Raw genomic sequence first — 19789 nt, 5'->3', positions numbered from 1 at the left:
TACATCTCCACAACACAGTAAATATACATTGAAAAAAGTTACTAATTGTCCAAAGCTGCCTGAAAATTTTCTTGAAAATGGCTTTTCTGTTGTATGACTGGAGCATAATGGAAAAAAAAAAACCATGATGGCACCATCCACTGTGTGGCTATGTCACTGTGTTGAAACGAAAGAGCATGACTCACAGGAGCATGACTGACTGCACATAGCCAAAACACACCATTAGACAAAAAGCTATGCTATGAAGTCTCATAATTTGACATGATTTTGTTTGTGATGACTGGATTTTTCAGAAAGTTTGTGGCTGTTACAACCATTTAAACTAACCTTGCATATTTGTTTTCATCTGTGCTTGAAGTGGACTAAAAGAGGTGCAGGTGCTTTACAAATCAGTCCAGCAGCACAACGGCTCAGGAAGCAGCAGGATTAGAGCAAAAGAGCAAGAATATGTTCTGCGTGTATGACTGCAGTTGTACATAAATTGATGGAGCCTGGCTAAAAATGGTCTTTTGCATGATAAACATTCATGTATATATATATCTGTATAACATACAGACCTACTGCTCACAACAAGTGTTGGAGCACTCATCCTTTGGGAACTTCAAGCACAGTTTTTTGTGAAATATTCAACTGCATGGCACTAACTGTGTAACTGGCCTGCCCAGCTCCTTGCATGCTGTGTGTGTGTGTGCGTGTGTGAAGTGTTTGCTGTTGTTCTGACCCATCTGCAGAGCATGCGCTCATGTGTGAACAGCCCTGCACTGCTCCCCCCTCCCTGCCCCTGGCGCCGGCCCAGGGCAGGCAGCGAGGGCCACTGCAAGCCTTCCACCTCCACCTCCACCCCCACCTCCACCACCACCATCACCACTCCCACCAGCAGTCAGCTCAGCCACACACTGCCACACACTGCTGTAAGTGCTACACACACACTCTGAGGGTTATTGTAAGAGTTTTACACACACACACACACTCCATGTCACACTGCTCTTAGTGTACACATTGACACAGTTTGCTTTAAGGATTACACATGAACCTGTTCTCAACCGTCTCTGTGCTGATGCCAGTAGGCTTTCTATGAACAGACAGGATTTCCATGGAGGTTCAAACCCTTTCTGACTAATTTTGAGCTCCCTAGCAACAAACATACGTTTGTTTCAACAGTAGGTAAGTGAAAAACGCAGAGAAATCTAAGATCAATACTGGAATCACAGCATCTTTCACAAACTAGAAAAAGAGATAACTGAACTATTTCAGACATTGTCCAAGTATATTAATATTTAGTTTTCATAAAGGCCAGCAGTGTTATCGAGATAATTTTGAACAACCCTGATTCCAAAAAAGTTTGGACGCTGTGTAAAACAGAAATAAAACAATGTGATAACTTGCAGATCCTTTTTGACATATACTCAATCGAAAACAATACAAAAACCATATATTTACTTCATCAGCTTCACTGATTTTTGTACATATATGCTTATTCTGAATTTGATGGGTTGTAGGGTTGCAGAAATAAGTACAATAGCCTGAATAATCAAATTATTTTAATATGCCTAATTTAATCTGTTGTTTTAGAGCACAAATAAATTGCACTCTCTTCACATCATGATGTATACGTACCTCTCTCAATCCCAACATCAGCAGTGCCTCGAGAGCAGTAGGTTTTACAATGTCAAACGTCTTGGCTGAGTCTGCAGTCAAATGCTCAGAGCGTTAGAATTTGTGGCAGTGGCTCCTGCAGTATTTGAAAAAGCTAGTATAGTACTGTACAGCCTCACACTGCCATGTTTCACTGTCAATGTGCTATTTTAGTGCATACTTAATTTAATGGCTCAGACCAACTGTAAACCCATACATGAGTACAATGGTACAGCAGCAAACACCTTAACGCTCCCACATGATCCATACACTATGCTCATGTTCCATCATCACACTTTACCACATTTCTCCATTGTCTTCATTCACTTTACAGTGTTTGTATAGGATAGTGCTCTATGCAGGCTAACGCTGACATCATGTCTGTTGGGTTGTGTCTTTTGTCCTGCTGCTGTTGTTTTGGTCAGCAGGACTCAGAGGACGAGGAGACAGACGGGGACATGACGCTGAATCTCGATCGGGGCCCTCAGGACCACAGCAGCTTCCAGCCTTACATCCCAGAGGACTTTGCAAACTTTGAGATCTACAACGCCACTCTGGAGAGCCAGGAGGGGTTTCTGTCCTCCCGCTCTGACTTGAGAGGAAGCCGTAGTGGAGGTGGCGGTGGAGAGAGAGAGGTGCCTCGAAGCCCGACGGCCAGCAGTTGCACCAGCGGTTACTTTTCACACAGTGCCTCCAACGCTACGCTGTCTGACATGCCTTTCAGTGCCAGCGAGAGCTCTGACCACCTCAGCTGCACCTCCAGAGACCCCAGTGACCCCCTCAGCTGTCCTGCGGGAAGAGGCTGCACCCAAACCAAAAGTGTTTCTGCAGGGAGTGACATCCAGCAGCCTCCTCTCTCGGCAGCCGGGGTTCAGGATCTGCTCAGCCACCCTGCCTCCTCCTCGCCTGTCAGTATCACGAATTGCACAGACAAGCAGCAAACGTTCCCTCTGCCTCACAACTGTGTTCTCAGTGCCAGCCAGGAGTTCACTGACTTTAAAGGGGCTGACGACAGTTTTGGAGAGGGGGATCTAGCACATTTTACAGAGGCGTGGGAGCAGGAGAAGAAACCAGATAATGTAGAAACATGTGGCAATCAACGCTTCTCTGGTGGTTCTGGTGGTATTGGCACATCTGTTCCTGAAAACACTCCAACTGCTAGATGCAAATGTCCAAATAACGCAGGCTCTGTGAGCGTCGCTGTGGCCCCTAACACAACTGTGGTTTGCACTTCAGTCAGAGCCCAAGTATCTGCGCCTGACAAAGTCCCAGCTCCATCTCTAGCATCAGCATCCCCGCTCACACCTCCATCTACAGCCCCGTCCTCTGGACCGATTCCACGAGCAGGGGGAGAACCTCCAATCCAGGAGCCAGCCCAGGGAGATCTGCCCCACAGGAGTCCCTGTCCCAGCCCAAACCCCAGCAGCGCAGAGCCCTCGGGCGAGTCCAGTGGAGATGAGAGCTCCCCCGTGGCTCAGCTTCCTGACTGGATGGCCCCCGGGGAGCAGGTGTGGGTGGGGAAGAGGAGAGGAACGGTCCACTATGTCGGCGGGGTGGAGTTTGCTAAGGGGATCTGGATTGGTGTGAAGCTTGACATGGCAGTGGGTGAGTCCCTTTAAAGATTTTGTCGAAAAAGGGAACAATTTCTCTGTTAGAACAGACAAATATGTATATATTATTGGACAGTTTTGGCTTGACGTTTGTTGAGGTCATTTAGAAATGGCGTCGTCACGTCATAGTTTGTCCACCAGAGAGCACTCAAGGAAATGCAGTTGTAGCCCCCTCCCACGCTACACTCCGAAAATATATGAACAGACATTCAAATATTTAAATTAGAATTGACTAGAGACACTAAAATACAAACTATATAAGCCAACTGCACCTGTGTATCAGCCTCAGAAATCCAGTGACAACTGTTTATTATATGTAGATATCAAGTGGCTTTTTCGCTTGTGTATTAAAGGTTCCAAAGTGACACGGTGTATTGGTTGATCTTCCTCTAGGTAAGCACAACGGGACTGTCCAGGGCAGAGTGTATTTCCGCTGCCCCCCTGGCCATGGTGTGTTTGTGAAGCCATCTCGTCTCACCAGAGGACCACCTTCCATGGACACAGAACCCCAGACTCTGATCAGATAGGACCCAAAGACGGACCAGCTTTCTGAGGAACAGCAGGGACCAGAGGGTGGTCCACAGATCCGGTGCCTATGAGTAAACCCCGGGCTGACTTGTCCTCTCAAGTCTCTGAGCTGATGTACTCTGTTGGTGTTTCCTAAACCATAGCTGACCTGTGCATTTAATGAAGGTATATCCTACTTACTGTCCACTGAAATTTCGCTATGCACATTTCTGAGTTTTCTACGTGGTGATATTTTTGATAAAGAACTTCACTTTTAACTGGGACTCCATGTGGAAATATTACCCCCACACATTTTCTTACATTGCTTTCTGAACATTATATATATGTGTGTGTGTGTGTGTGTGTGTGTGTGTGTGTGTGTGTGTGTGTGTGTGTGTGTGTGTGTATATATATAATATTTTGTGAGACAATGCGTCATCCCCTGAGGCTCATAGTGGATTGATCTGGGATATGAAGATTAAGAATGTACTACTGTTAATAAACATTGATATTTACGTCAATATGATATGTCAGGGGTAACCAAAGAACTACGGTTCCATATCTGCTGTTATGAGTGATATGTTATTTTTCTAATGTATGTGGAGGCAAACATTATATATCTGTGTCCAAGAAAAGCTTAGTGCCATATTTTGGAGTGATGCCACATACCCTGAACAGAGGACAAATCTGCAAAACCTGAGTAGCTTTCAGTGTTTGACTGCAGTTAACGTATTAAATTATCCTGTTGAAGTACTGTAACACTGTGGAGGAAATGATCCCCATCCAGCATGAGACTTTTGCTGTTTGAATGCTTGCACTGGAAAGGATTCTTGGAGAGTTCGCAGACTGTCTTCCATATTGGACTGATGAAACATTTTCAAACTGAAGTGACTGAGAAAGCGAGTGTCATCGCTTTAATGTGGGGAACAAAGCAGCCAGGCTTTGTCCAAGGCCTGGATATACTGATGCCTTAATGCCCTGTTTCCATAAAGGCAGGCACATAGACCCCAGACTACTCAATGAGCTGCAGAACAAGTTCACTGAGTTTTAAACTAACTGTATGGACCTGAAACCTGTGTATGTATATCATGATGCCCAGAGGCATTCAAAATGCCATCCAGCCTCGCTGACTGACTGATAGAACACCTTTTTAACTGCATTTTATATGTTAACTGACTGCTATATAGCACAACATGCTAAATGGTACTCAACAATGCTTTTTTTCACAAGGAAGATTGAATGAATGGGTGATGGATGCCATCAGGTCACAGAAGATGTTGCAAAAGTAGTCTAGCTATGGAGAAGATTTGTCCTATGAGCTTATATTTTTATGGAAGTGTGAACTGTGGAACTGACTAGAAATAGTTATATATCCAAGCTGTAATTTCAAGTAAATGAAACAAACCCAAGACCTTACTTTAAAGAAGAGAACAAAGCTGCTCTCCCTCATAAGGAGTTGTAAATAGAAATGTATTTGAACATAGTATTTACGCTATTATAATGTACAGAATTGTATTTATAATGTATCTCAAACTGTTTTAATTGGTACAAAATGTTCTAGAATAGAACATTTACAATCAGCGTGCTGTGTCGACTCTTCATTTCACTCATTTAAGATGACCCTGTTTGAATATTTTTGTGTGTTTTATGAGTATAGCCTAATATTTTAGTACAGCAGACACAGAATATACACACTATTCATTCTCGTGTGCAAAGGAGAAAATAAGAATACATTTGTGCGAGATACTGTCTCACTGACAAACATGTTTCCAGCATTCAAGTGACTCTTCATCTAAATGCAACGATATGTCATTTTAAATGTAGTTTCTTTTTAAATCTGCTCTAATTTTAACTTTCTTGCTCAAGGCTTGTATTTCTAGGTCCTCTCAAAGTTTGACACAGCACACTCACACCATGAAAATAAACTTTGCCCTGATGGCACCTTATTAATAATAAGTCCATATCTAAAGTTTACAGAAAGAGGAAATAGATCTACAGTGGATTTTTAGGTGCTCCTACATTTTGGAAAACAGGTTGGGCCGATCCTTAAAGGATAAAGGGTTTTATAATAAAGCGTCCACCGTGGGCTGTGTTGTTTTAGCCGAGCACTGTACACAACATCAACATCACAGTGGAGCGTGATTCCATACTACATCTCTTAGATGAGATGTCCGCAGTGAAGTTTGCGCAACTTCCTGGCATCTCAGTGTAGGCTAAAAATGCCTCCTGTCACTGGCAGACTTATGGGCCCCTGTAACTCACCCCATCTGTGACTGATGTACAGGTAAACACCACAAACATGTCAACATGTTGTACCCCAAGATGTAGGCCCCCGTAGTACACCAATACACTGACTGGCCCCTGTGTGAGATGTGCCACTGGATTGAAAGCCTGTTATTGTTTCAGATCTTGACCTACTATCAGTTCTGCCAGTTAGTGTAGTTTTGAAAATGCTCCCAAAATGCATCTTTGCATGTGTCTTATAATTAGGGTGGTGATTCTTAAGGTGTCACATTTGAGGTCATTTAACTTAATTGTAGTGCCCCCATGGGGTCAACCGGTGTATTTCTTTTCTTTTCTTTTTTCCCCCAAACGGTGTTAAATTACAAAAATGAATATTCATGAGTCAGCAATGGACGGACACAACTTAGCAGTCTGTAGGGTACAGATCCTGCTGTCAACATACAATGTAATGATTCATTATATGGCTGCTGAAAGGTTGTTAACGTCAGTTTTTATTGAGGTTTGTAAATCAACCCTGAATTCAAAGAAGTTTATGAAGAAAAAGTACTACAAAACAATATCATAGAGCAGGTTATTGAACTAATGAGAGACTTAGCACTGTCCCACTGAGCACACTGAGCTTCTGTCTTTGGTATATTTATGAGAATTTGTGGGTTTCAGCAACCTGGGGACAGTTAAATTGCATAATTAAAAAACTAAGAAATTCTGCATATTTTAAATGCGACTTTAGGCGCAAATATTGACAGTCAATGAACAGTTAACTGTTGTTGTTGTTGTTGTTGTTGTTGTTGTTGTTGTTGTTGTTGTTGTTTTAGATATATTGCTGCACCCGTGATAGTGTTGTCAAACTTTGATGCTGAGATGAGCCTTGACCAGCTGCTCTGTCTCTGTGACTGGCATCATCTTCATGAGGAAGAAGAGTGCGTCCCTGCCACTGTTGTAGCAGCTGTGCCGCAGTAGGCAGCCTGATCGCCGGTGTGGTGGTCTGGATCTGGGTGGAGTTAAGTATCTGTGTCACACTCTGACAACTGGGCAGCAAACTAACAGGTGTCCTCCTCCCGCTCCTTCAGATCCACATCACCGGGGGGCTGCACGTCCGCGCCGCAGACTCTCTCCCTCAACTCATCTGAACGCGTTTCTCTGCTTTTCCTGACCTCCAAACTTCCTGGAAAGCTCTTTTTATACACATATATATGATGCACGCGGCACAGAAAGACACCACGTTCACCAAGATCTTTGTGGGAGGTCTTCCTTATCACACCACAGACTCGAGTCTCAGGAAGTATTTCGAGGTGTTTGGGGACATCGAGGAGGCCGTTGTCATCACTGATCGGCAGACGGGGAAATCCAGGGGTTATGGATTTGTAAGTATCAGCCTGTGAGCAGGTTTCGGTTGCCATTTTAAAGTTGCTTGCACACGTGCATGGTCGAGGGATTAGGTCGATTGTGCTGTTTGCTGTTCTGTGTGACAGCCAGGTCAGAAATAGGTAATTTGTAGCTGTGTAACTGCGACAATCAAGGCCTGGAACTACTAGATGGTCTACTCTGAGATCAACCAAAATGTGCTAAAAGTAAATAATCCACGACTGGTGCTTTCCACCTAATCACCGTGATCAAACTGTACAGTTAGAAATATCCATGAGGTCAATGGAAACTGTGCTGTTTCCCTCAGGTCACCATGGCAGACCGGGCCTCGGCTGATCGAGCCTGCAAGGACCCCAACCCCATAATAGACGGCAGGAAAGCCAATGTGAACTTGGCCTACCTGGGGGCCAAGCCCAGGGTCATACAGCCAGGTGAGGGACTGGACCACAGCTTTAACGTGGATCATCAAGGTGGCCCAAATGCCTTCACACGCTCACATGCTACACTTACATGAGGCTAATACACTTGTTTTTGATGAAAGTAGATAGAAATCAAAGATAGAAAAGAAAACAAACAAAACTTTAACAGGCGTCTGTTTTCATTCTAGGGTTTGCATTTGGTGTGCCTCAGATCCATCCAGCGTTCATCCAACGACCTTATGGGTATGTTAACCCCCAGAATTTCACATTTCTTGAGCAAAATCTGCTATTGTCTTTTCTGATCTCACATACTGTATTTTTATTGTTGCAAACGTTCATCATTGCCTCCACCTGTTCAATCCTGAATGAGGACATGTGAGTGTTGATGTGTGCTCCTCTGCTTGGCGTTGACTGTGAAGGAAGTGAACGTTTGTCTCCAGCCACTGACAGGACGTGACTTCATGTTGTCTATCTCTCTCTGATCTGACAGGGTCGGTAACGGTTAAAATAGCTGATGAAGGGACATGATGATTTGAGGAATAGCTGAGTCTGCATTGGGCAGAGCGCTAAAGTGTTACCTGTATACTCTGACATACACAAACGAACTGAAATGGTGACTAGATGCATGGAAGTCTTCTGTTTTTGTTTTGTTTTTTTGTTTTTTCAGTTTTCCATAGTACATAGATTTGTGTGTGCCTTGTTTTCAGTATGATGTGGTGTTCAGCTTAACTGTGTGCTTATTTCTACTTGCAGTGGGGGAGGTGGGGGGTGCAGGAGGTTTTTGTGCAGACTTTGTGAGTTTTGATAGGGAGCTGTAACTCTGTAATGGGGTGTTGGTGATTTTTCCTTTTAATGATTGATTTGTGCTTTAGCCTGTGGTTCAATTTTTTTTTCCTCCGTTTCTAGTTAACATCACGTTGATCATGTTTTGTTGTCAAAAGGGGGCTGATGATCACTCACAGTGTGTTGATTTCAAAATTGATCCCCGGCAACAAAACAAACACTGGCTTGCATGTGGGAGTTCTTTTTCTGTTTCCTTACCCATGATGCTGTGTTTTTATTTTATTTTATTAACCCATTGCTTTCATTTGTAGCGTACATGTACAGGTACACGATACTGAGAATATTTTTTTCTGAAAATCCCCAAATATCCCCCGTTTTGTATTTTTCTCAGCGCTCCAGCGGTTGTCATTTAACAATAACATTAAAATTTACAGGGGAAGGAAAACAACACAAAACAGTCTTATCACCGCAGAGGATTCTGTTTTATTTAGTAGCAACTGCAGTTTCATTAAGGAACTTAAAAAAAAAAAAAAAAAAATGTCAAGGGTCCAAATTAAAGCTGGATCACTTTCCGTGAAAAACAATTATTTTTAGATGATAACTTACTAAAGATGTGATGATACGTTTATTATTTAGCTTTGCAATACATCAAAAAAAGCCAGTCTTATTTTATATATACTGTATATAGACTCAATTTTTCACTGCACTATAGCTTGGAGACAGAGGTCTTAGCCAGTCTCTTAGGCAGCAGCTGCTGGCTACAGTGATCTCCACGGCCTCTCAAATTCAGATGGAAAATGGGAGTCACTCAGCAGCGCTGTTAATAATGTATGGCAGAGACAGGGCCGCTCGGCTGTGGACAACAGGTGGGCCGAGCCATGTGCCCGTGAAGCCTTTTGGTTATGTGCTGGGGATTACCCATGTGTCCTGGTGATTTACAAAGCACCTTTATTTAGCTCTCCGCCTGCAGGGCCACAAAATGTTCAACCCATCTCTTTCAATAGAGAGTCAGCTGTGCCCTTTCAGCGGTTGAACTGTTCATATTAAAACAAGGTCATCACAAAGAAAGGATAGCACCGTATTGGTTCCCATCTTAGATTTGTCACTTTAATACAAGAATTCTGACATTTTCTGTGGTCGTTATGCAACTATAGTACAAAACAGTTAGGTCTTGCTTGGATCGTCCAACTTTGTAACAAACACTTTGATCAACCTGGACACCTCCGGGCTCATAATAAAGAACTAAATTCAGGAAAGTCGTTGAGACAGTGGAGTGGCGTAGGCAGCCATTGCAGTCGACGAGTGCCCTGCCATGTGTTACTGAAGGAGAAGATCAGCTCGTCCTTTGGAGATGACAAGGGGAGCAAAAATAGCACGCGTCCAGCCTCCCTTGTCAGTCAAGTTGGCGTGTGTATGTTTGTGTGGGGGGTGTATGTCTGTAAGGGGGGGAGGGGGCACTTGTCTATGGGGAGATATAACAGTTTCACACCTGCTCCTCAGTATATTTACTGAGGGTGACTTTAATACAAGTTTAAAATGGGGCCAAATTTACCCAGATACCCAGGCTTGTATTTATCCAATTAAGCCCTGGTCTATATACAGAATATTACTCTTCCAGTGGAGATCTCCTACTCTTACACCATTTTTTGTTTAAAATAGTCAATTTCCTTTTCAAACAAATAAACACATCAGGGCCTCTGCAGGACCTAATACAACTAATCATCCACATGATCAGATACCGTATGGTTGATTCACTCCATTGCAATTTATGGCATTTATCAGCTTCTCCATTTTAAAGAAATCAAAAGCCTCTTTTTCTTTGCCCTATTTGTTTGTGTGTAAGGACCTATTAACATGCGTGGGCATGCCTGTATTTGTGGTGTTGGTGTGACAGTATGTGGACAGAATAATGTCCACGTCTTCTCTTGATATGTTGTGTTGTGCGATAAGCTCGCATTTTGTCACACACCGTTTTCAGTGAAACACGGGGCGCAGGGCTGGGCTGTGTCTTCTTTTAATGCCTTACTGTGTTTCAGATTCAGGTGCTTTTTGAAATTAAAAGCTGCGCTTGTGTTTCTTTGTGGTTTTGCTGCTTCCTTAACTTTTCATTTCTAGGTAGGGTTTTTCACTTGTTAATGAATGGATTTGCTGTGTTCTGAGGACTGGATTGACGTATTGTGGCGCCTGCTTTTCATTTTTCCAGAATTTAGTTTCAGCGTTGGAAACATTACTGGCTGTGGCTCTGCTTTGACCCTGCGTGTCTTTGTGTCCTACAGAGTCCCTGCCCACTATGTCTACCCTCAGGCCTTTGTCCAGCCCAGCGTGGTGATCCCTCATGTACAACCTTCCGCTGCTACAGCAACAGCCGCTGCTGCCTCTTCCCCATACCTTGACTATACTGGAGCAGCCTATGCCCAGTACTCTGCGGCTGCTGCCACTGCTGCTGCCGCCGCCGCCGCTGCATATGAGCAGTACCCGTACGCAGCCTCACCAGCACCAACAAGCTACATGACTACAGCAGGGTATGGGTACACTGTCCAACAGCCACTTGCCACTGCTGCCACTCCGGGAGCTGCTGCTGCTGCCGCCGCTTTCAGCCAGTACCAACCTCAGCAGCTCCAGACAGATCGCATGCAGTAAAACCATGAAAACTGCACTGAAGGAGGGAAAGCAGGGGAGGGCACCTCCTGTCGTAAAGAGGGAAGACCGTAGGGGCTGAATGATGGTTGTCAGTTGCAGGTTTTAAGTTAGTCCTTCTACCAAAGAGCCTGATGAAAATCACCAAAAATGTGGAGACAAATGAGGAATTACTGTATATTTTATTCAAGTGAGATCAGTATTTTGTCACTATTGAATATATATATGAATATTTAATATTTATTCAGCAGGAAAATATTTAGTGTTAATTGAACTAGACTCTGTGGACCTCATGTCAACCGTTGCTGAATTTTGTATATATACTGCAGTGGAATTTGTATAAAATTTCTAAGTGCATTCATGTCTTATGATCAGGTTTCTTCCCCACTTTTTTGAAAACAAACCAAAACACTTGCATACATATGAGGGCGGTGTGTTACTTATCATGCAGTTTTCAGTATTTCATAGTTTTGGACCAGTATTTTGTTTGGTAAAGCTATGCAGACATTGAGAGAGAAGTTGGTGTTTTGTTAGGTTGTTCTCTTTTTTTTTTTTATAACCGTTTGGAGTGAGATAGATTAGACACCCTCAACTAGTCGCCTTTAAATTGTATTTTTCGATGATACATAAGACAAAATGCTGAGGTGACACCTGAAGCTGGTAAAAACACTCTTTTCTTCCCTTTCAAATTGCACCTCAAGTAAGTTCAGCGAAAGGGAAGAAACATTTTTGAATGTGAATCTTTCATTTTGACAAAATGTTTCATAATGTGCCTTTTAAATGATGCTATTTATGTATTTATTATGGAGCCTTACAGTAATAAACCCTTTACTTTTTGTGTTCATGTGTTAAGCCTATTGCAGAACATGTCCACATGTGCTGCTGCATAATGATCAAAAGCACATGACGGATGTTCAAACTTGGCTTAACAAAGTGATACACTGTGTATAAAGAACAAAATATGAGTGGAAAGATGGCAATAAGTCAAAGCAATTTCTGTTTCCTGTAGATTTAATGTTGTCCAGAATAGATTCTTAATTCTTTCATGTCGCTTTTTATACTTGACCTGTTTGCTAAAGGACAGTGTGAGAACTGTTTACTTTAAAAACTGTTTTACATTTGATGTCATTAGACATGAAATGTTTTCAAATGCAAGGCTGTCACCAATCTCACCTTGCATCTGTAATGCATGAATACAAATAATGCAAATGTTAAATAAGTGAAATAAAAGGAGGAAATTTATCCTGTATGTTGCATGATAATCATGTCACATGATGGTCACAGTTAAATACGAAGAATACCAAAGTGTAACAGGGGGCAAAATAATACATGTGTGTATCTAAACAAGTGCCAAAAAGACTAAAAATGTGCTGTCTGCGAGCAGCAGGAGTATGACTTGCTGTATTATTAGTCCCATGACAATGTGAACCATAGCTATGACTTGATCGTCATATAATATGTTTGGCTTTTATTAACTCATCTAAGAAGGAAATAGTCTAATTCTGTAACAAGTTTCAGGCAGAAACCCTAGAGGCAAGAAATGCATCCTGCATCTCAGGAGACCTGTGTCACCAACTAATAATGGATTACATGTTTTTGGTAAATGATCTACTCATGAGGCACTGCTGGAGAGTTTAACACTTGCGTCTGTTTATATTATAAATCAACGAAGATGTTTGTGTAACATGAATCTGGCTGGCTTTGACTCTATTTTTTTTTCCTCATGCAGATCAAAATTAAGTAATCCAAATCATTCACATAACCTAAACTATTAAGACATTATTTGCAATATATCCATATAAATATAGATATACCGATAGCCTGACTCCTGAGGTCCCTTCCCTGTTATGTTCAGCTGTTAATAATCCGTCACTACAGTCCCAACCACTGATGTTTCTGCACAGCTGTGAGGAAACTTGTGATGTGATCTGGAGTGCAAAAGGGGTCTGTGAAATCTGTGAAATCCTGGATGTTTGGTCCAATGCATGGAAAGCAGTTTTGAGTCACTCCGGATGACCCTTCACCAAATCCGTAACTTTCTGACACCTGCTGGTGGATTATTTCTGACAAACATTCTGCTTCAAAGACAGGCTACTATTCTTCATGGCCCCTTTGCTTATGGTTAAGGATAATGCCCCCCCATGAATTTTGTGCATGTCCTTCTGTTTTACTGAAGCATTTCGAGCAAACTATCTGCAAGTTCATCGACCATGTTTGACGTGCCGCATTCAAGTCATCGCGGAGTTGTCGTAATTACGAAACCCCCAATTGTAAAAAGCGTTCATGAAAACATCCAAAACCATAAATACGACTTGGACTGTCTTTTTCTGAAAGGTCTGATATATCCGATGTGGCGCTTAATAACACGGAAGTGCCTGAAAACTGTGCACTGATAACCGAAAGGGGTGTTCGATGTAATCCAACCCAGATTTAGTGTATATGCTGCTGTATTGTTAATGTACACTACTGTTATCACGCGACCAACCCTGTATTCATTCAACCGTGAGCTGTCAGCTATAGGATTGCTCTCAAGCCGTCGTCCTACCTGTCTTCCTCATCTGTCCCCATCACCCCATAATGTCGTGAACGCGGCATTCTGCATTGTAGGGGCGGAGACGTGGAGGTTTACTGGAAGTCTGGGTGAAAAGGAAAAAATATCAAAGTGGGACAGAACCTGCGGAAGGAATATCACAGATAGCCCAATTGTAGAGAAACCCTGCTGGGACGAAAACTTTGATTGCGGGCAGTGTAAGTTTTGAAAGACTTTCTCTCTTTGAACTTCGCTGGTCTTTGTTGGCTCTCTGTTGTCCAGCCGTTGGCCAGCGTTATTGTTTGGTGGAGGAACATAGCCATAGTGTGGCGTAACGGTGCGATATAACCAAAAAACAAACCAACAGTAACTCGTCCTTGTATCGAAATATTAGTAATTCCTGCTCCTTTAACTCAAATTGACAGTGGAATGCAGATTATGTGGGCTCAATGGTCGTTTTTTCGCTGACAGTGAATTTTGAGGCCTAAATTTAGTTAGCTAACGTTACACTTCGTGAGGAGTGCGCGAGGAAACGGGGAAATTTCCTTGCTGTCCATTGGTATCAAACCCAGAGCCCAAACCTTCGTTTAACCCTCTAGTTAGTGGCAATTTTACAGGTAAATACCCAGACAATTTATACTACACATGTAAAAAATCGTTTTAATTAAGTTGTCGATCGACGTTTATCAATTATGATATCTACCGGAAGTCAGCCTCGTCATGTGACGTTTGAGCGTATCGCGCAGTGGACTGTCAACCGTCATCAAAACCGTGCTGCTTATTTTACCTCAACAATCTTTCATGTGATTTCTCCTTTTTATTTTATCCTTTTCATATCTGCTCCAACATTCCAACGCTTCAGCCGGTCTCTGCTCCCGATCCAAGCCAGAGATGGCCACCGAGAAGACTGCATACACTCCGGTGGAGGGGGGACCCTCTCCACCATCGTTCACCGGCCAGCCAGCGTTTCCTGTCGCGTTTGACAATATGTCAGGCCCGAACATGTTCGGAGGCCCAGCTCCTGGTGGGTTCACTGCCCCTGGTGGGTTCCCTGCCCCTGGTGGGTTCCCTGCCCCTGGTGGTGTCCCTGCCCCTGGTGGGTTCCCTGCTCCTGGTGGGTTCTCAGCTGCTGGTGGTTTCCCTGCTCCTGCTGGTCTCCCTTTCCCTCCACCGACTGCTTTTGGACCGCATGTTCCCGGAGCTTTCGGAATGGGCATGGACCCTCAGGGTGGCTCAGGATATGGTGCCAACCCCGCTTCCTCCCCATATTCTCCACCAGGCCAGGGCTTTAATGCCAACTTCAGTGGTTAGTATTATGTAATATTTGTTTTTATTTTTCTGTGCAATTATCTTCTTAATGTGACTCACTCATTTTGATGTTTCTGGTTGATGACCCCTCAGATGAAATCTACCATAACGAGGATGATCCGCCACCCTTTCACGAAAATCAAGACTTTGATTTTGGATTAGACAACAAGAGCATACGAAGAGCCTTTATTCGAAAGGTAAGGTGTCAGTGTGGTTGAAGAAAAAGGTGAAATTAATTCATGCCTGGGTGTATGAGGTCATTGTGGGCATGAGCAGTTCTGCTTTTTCGGTGTAATTGCAGTGAAGTACCTTTATGTTTCGTTTTTTTTAAACCTGCATGTCGTGATAAACAGAAATGAGATGCATATACAACCAATTCCAAAAAAGTTGTGATGCTGCGTTAAAAGTAAATAAAAACAATGCAATCATTTGCAAAGAGTTTACCAACAAAGGTTTTACAAAGTGTTCCTGAGCCCATGCAGTAGCGTCCTTTATAAAATCATGTGTCCACAAAGTGCTGAACCTTGCTCCATCCTCCCTTGTGAACAGCTGAGTCTTTCCAGGATGCCTCTTTTATGCCCAATCATGATACTATCACCTGTTACCAATGGACCTGTTTACCTGTGGAATGATCCAAACAGGTGTTTTGGAGCATTCCTCAACTTTCTGCATTCATGCCTTTTGTAGCAATTTAGAAAATACTGTTATGTTTAACACAGCGTCCCAACTTCCTAGGAATCAGGGTTGTATGCGCTGTAGAGCAAGATCTTTTAATCGCTAAGAAAAACTTTAAAAAGTCCTGGAATTTTCATCACAGTAGTTCTTGTCGTCTTGCCATACACAATTGAAATCGAGTGTTTGTCATAAGCTGTCGACGAACATACAAACATAACCTCCTGGAGTTAATCATGTGCTGTGAGAACTTGAGATCCATCCAAAAAAAATGGACCTTCTTTGTTAGAAGTGTCATCTGTGTCTTCCACCTAATGTTCCACTCTTCCCTCCAGGTATTCTTGGTGTTGACTGCTCAGCTGATGGTGACATTTGCCTTCGTGGCTGTTTTCACTTTTGTGGAACAAGTGAAGTTATTTGTCATGGTGAACACCTGGACCTACTTGGTGTCCTACGCAATATTCTTTGTGTCAGTTTGTGTGATCAGCTGCTGTGGAAACGTTCGCCGAAGACATCCGTGGAACCTGGTTGCACTAGTAAGCCTGCTCAGACTGTTTTTTCCTAAATAGAAAACAGGCCTTGGAGGAGTTACAGCTCAGGAAATAGTGTTATCTGATTTGGACTAGTGAATCATCATTGTGTTGGCCTTCTGGTTTATAAATCAATGTGTCTTGGAAAAGAAAACTAGGTTTCCTTATTCTTTGATTTAAAACTTGAATTGGATAAACAACAGTGTATTCTGATGTGGTAAAGTAGGAGATAAGATTAGTTCCTTTCTGAAAAGCTTTATTGATGAAAGTGTCAGCCTACAGTCATGATATTTTAGACTCCTCTGCTTAAAAATGTACACAGATTAAATTCAGGTTGAGCCTCACAGATCATCATCATGTTTAAACTACAAAAGAATATTCCATTTCTTATTCAGGCCAATGCTGATGTGTTTGCGTTTCTTGTTCTTAGTCCGTCCTGACTCTCAGTATGTCCTACATGGTGGGAATGATCGCCAGCTTTCATGACACTGACTCAGTGGTCATGGCAGTGGGCATCACTGCAGTTGTGTGCTTCTCAGTGGTCATCTTCTCTCTGCAGGTTTGTATCCGTCCCTCCCTGCCGCTTGTACATACTGTACATCATGTGCATTGATCATAATCTGATGTGATGGTAACCTTCATGTCTCTTGTTGCCTCCTCCCACAGACAAAATATGACTTCACTTCCTGTCACGGCGTGCTTTTCGTCTGTTTAATTGTCCTGATCCTTTTCGGCATCCTCTGCATCTTCATCCGTGACAGGATTCTGCACATTGTGTATGCTGGACTGGGGGCTTTACTCTTCACCTGCGTAAGTCCTTTGACAAATATATAATGTTGATGAGAGTAGTCAACAGTATTGGCTTTGTTTCAAGTCATTCTGAGACCCATGCATTGAAATCAAGTGGGGGCTGTGTGAGAAGCACGAAACCTGTGTCACCTCTGGACTGATTTAACAAAACTAGGGTAATCTATTTTGGCACAATGGCACTATTTTCTCCTTTTGGAGTTTCTCCTAAATTGCCTAATGGAAATGTTACAGATTTAAACCAGGTATTTTTGTCCTTAAAGGCCATAACTGCTACATCATTGGTTTGATTTTTGACAACAAATCTTGCAAGTATGATACCTCTTGGCATTGTTTTGTGGCATTTGGTAACCCTAATGTAGGCTGAGGTCTCGTGAATATCTCAGGAATGCCTTCAAGAGAACTGATTAGATTTTGGGGATGAAAAGTCAAAGTTCAAGGTCACTGTGACCTCTGTGCCATTCTCATGAACGTGATATCTCAGGAACACCTGGAGGGAATTTCATTACATGTGGTACAAACTACTACTCAACTCGGACTAAAGGATTAGCTGATGTCTCCTATGGATGTCTAATAGGATAAAATGAAGCAGATTTTATATCCAAAATGTCAAAGGTCACCTTATATCACTATATGTCAATATAGTGATAACTTGTTTGCCAAAAGTGGCTTTTATTAAATTCCTTTAGGGTGTTCACTACATATCTTATGAGTCTAGACAGTCATGGATGTCAGCTGCATCTTGACTCGCTGGTGGAGGCAGTAATTCTAGTTGGTTGAGATTCAGCTCACACCATTGGAACATTACATTTAAGAAGTGAAACAGCAATGTGTCTTTTAGAAGCAGTGTCCCACTTATCTCAAAAATCCACAAAACATGCTGTCAGTAGTTTTCAATTCCAGAAATAACTCCTAATAAAAGTGTCGACTGTGGGACGTCCTGGGAGCCCAGTGGTTAGGGGGGGCCACATAAGCACAATGTACAGGGTTCAGTTCCCAGCTGGCCCTTGTTGCATGTCATGCGCCTCTCTCTCTCTGTGTCTCCCGTCAGTCTCTGTCACTCTCCAATGCGAGAACATGCCTCATTTAATCAGTACCAACCTGATTTTGGCTGATTATTTTGCATTATTTGTGAGCTACAACATGTTTGTTTTTGTTTCTTAAAAGGCAAATTTGTGACCCATTGTGACCCATTTCTTCTGTCACAGTTCTTGGCGGTGGACACGCAGCTGCTGCTTGGCAACAAGGAACTGTCCCTGAGTCCAGAGGAATATGTCTTTGCTGCTCTTAACCTGTACACGGACATCATCAACATCTTCCTCTATATTCTTGCTATCATTGGAAGAGCAAGGGGGAGCTGAGCAGGAGGAACAGCAGAGAGAAATTCTGGCAGAAAGTTGTTTCCAGATCGTCTAGACGTGGGTTCCCATAATCTTGATTTTTGTCTTGTAGTGTGCACTCACATAGCTCAATCACTTTTTGCTTCACCCTGTGAAAGTATCTTTTTTATGATAATATAAGTAGATGGTCTGTGTTGTAGTTTGGGGATTTATTGAAGTTTTCTGAGGTGTATGATCATTTTATTTTGCTTTAGAAAATCATACCTTCTGCTGTGCAAAATCATTAATCAGTGTAAATATGTGACACACTCTGACAGGGCTTTCAACTGCACCGTCATCAGCAGAAACAGTTTGATCGCTGAGATTAATCTGTTGGCATACGTGCTCGCTAGTGGTTGTGATGCCATCCTTTTAGGACTTCCTGTCCAGGTTGGCTTCCTCAGCAGATGAAGACCTTTTTATGTGGTTAAACCTCTGTGAAAAGCTTGTAATTGGAGCTTGAGCTGGGATTGTTTTGTCATTACTGTTTCCGGGGTCATGCCTGAACTTTCATGCTTGTTTGCAAAGATTGAGAAGAGCAAAGAAGAACAGTGGATAAAATCACAACAGCTGCTGAAGTGTGCAAAGTGCATCATGATGAAGACTGATGTGTTTGAAAGCCCCAGACAAAGCTTGTACATGCACCTTGAGTTGGGATTTTTGTCAAACTGCGATTTCCAAGGTGAAAAATAACATAATGCATAAATATAAAGGCTCTTTTCTAAAACTCATGTCTGTCTTTTGTATGGGGTGAAAGAATCCTGACAGAATGGCATCTGTTCTGATTTCATCTGTGACTCCATCAGTGTCCAGAAAAGTTTTGTGTGTTTGTGGCTGTGAAAGTGGGAGCAGAGGGAAATCAGTGCTGCCATGGCATCTAAAAAAACAACATGAGCAGGAAGATGATGTTGAAGGCGATACTGAGTTTACTGAAGGACCTGAGAGGCACCATACAGAGCTTCAGTGACACTTGTCAGGTACTGTGAGTGTTTTTCTCTGCCACTAGATGGAAACCTGAGCACAGTTGTACAACTTAAGAGGAAGAGTCGGAGGGACAATCCCCTTTATTTGTCACACAATTTTTTTTCATGCACACACACGACATGCAAATTGGTGAAACTTGTCCTCCGCATTTATCCTATCCTGGTCGTCCTTCCTCCGCCGCAGACCAGGAGCGGTGGGCTGCTATCCGACAGGCGCCCGGGGACCCAGTTTCTGTTCAACATCATTGGTCAGGTGGTGATCTTGGGTGTTTTTTAGTGGGGTTTTTAAGGAGGAAACCCCAGGTGAGCACAGGGAGAACATGCAAACTCCACACAGAAAGGCCCTTTCCTCGAGCAGTAGGCACTGAAGACATGGTGGA

General features: G+C 42.9%; 3 protein-coding genes across 11 annotated transcripts in view; all 3 read left to right on the top strand.

The window, feature by feature from the left end:
• The window catches only part of kif13a (kinesin family member 13A), a 37318-nt gene extending 31986 nt beyond the window's left edge, over positions 1–5332 (top strand). For 4 of the 8 annotated variants that reach the window (XM_070966171.1, XM_070966174.1, XM_070966173.1 and 1 more), the window contains 3 exons: positions 2061–3240; positions 3639–4132; positions 4180–5332. In XM_070966171.1, coding sequence (XP_070822272.1) covers positions 2061–3240; positions 3639–3772 — 1314 coding nt within the window. In that variant the 3' untranslated portion in view covers positions 3773–4132; positions 4180–5332. Of the gene's footprint in view, positions 1–731; positions 1179–2060; positions 3241–3638; positions 4133–4179 lie in introns of those variants that run through there. The other 4 variants (XM_070966177.1, XM_070966172.1, XM_070966176.1 and 1 more) reach the window with 3 other exon arrangements.
• Positions 5333–7189: 1857 nt separating this feature from the next.
• On the top strand, positions 7190–11205 carry rbm24b (RNA binding motif protein 24b). 2 transcript variants are annotated; one of them, XM_070966740.1, is made up of 4 exons: positions 7190–7360; positions 7669–7792; positions 7969–8023; positions 10840–11205. In XM_070966740.1, exons 1-4 carry the CDS (start codon positions 7190–7192, stop codon positions 11201–11203), a joined length of 714 nt encoding a protein of 237 aa, XP_070822841.1. In that variant the 3' UTR covers positions 11204–11205. The 2 variants fall into 2 exon arrangements, with proteins under 2 accessions (XP_070822841.1, XP_070822840.1); XM_070966739.1 differs by having other exon boundaries at positions 7669–7831.
• Positions 11206–13570: 2365 nt separating this feature from the next.
• On the top strand, positions 13571–19153 carry grinab (glutamate receptor, ionotropic, N-methyl D-aspartate-associated protein 1b (glutamate binding)). Its single transcript, XM_070967023.1, has 7 exons — positions 13571–13948; positions 14593–15036; positions 15132–15235; positions 16046–16246; positions 16671–16799; positions 16907–17050; positions 18256–19153. Exons 1-7 carry the CDS (start codon positions 13657–13659, stop codon positions 18406–18408), a joined length of 1467 nt encoding a protein of 488 aa, XP_070823124.1. The 5' UTR covers positions 13571–13656; the 3' UTR covers positions 18409–19153.
• Positions 19154–19789: the final 636 nt, after the last annotated feature.

This window comes from Chaetodon trifascialis, chromosome 7 (genome assembly GCF_039877785.1).
Source record: "Chaetodon trifascialis isolate fChaTrf1 chromosome 7, fChaTrf1.hap1, whole genome shotgun sequence".
NCBI classification, from domain to species: Eukaryota; Metazoa; Chordata; class Actinopteri; order Chaetodontiformes; family Chaetodontidae; genus Chaetodon; species Chaetodon trifascialis.
Note: the sequence above shows the minus strand (reverse complement) of the source record. Positions and strands in the feature narration are given on the sequence as shown.

Coding starts and splice junctions, on each gene's coding strand:
- grinab (XM_070967023.1), top strand. CDS start 13,657: ATGTACACTACTGTTATCACGCGACCAACCCTGTATTCATTCAACCGT. Junction 13,949..14,592: donor AAACTTTGATTGCGGGCAGT/GTAAGTTTTGAA, acceptor CCAACGCTTCAG/CCGGTCTCTGCTCCCGATCC. Junction 16,247..16,670: donor CGTGGAACCTGGTTGCACTA/GTAAGCCTGCTC, acceptor TCTTGTTCTTAG/TCCGTCCTGACTCTCAGTAT.
- rbm24b (XM_070966739.1), top strand. CDS start 7,190: ATGATGCACGCGGCACAGAAAGACACCACGTTCACCAAGATCTTTGTG. Junction 7,361..7,668: donor AATCCAGGGGTTATGGATTT/GTAAGTATCAGC, acceptor TGTTTCCCTCAG/GTCACCATGGCAGACCGGGC. Junction 8,024..10,839: donor TTCATCCAACGACCTTATGG/GTATGTTAACCC, acceptor TGTGTCCTACAG/AGTCCCTGCCCACTATGTCT.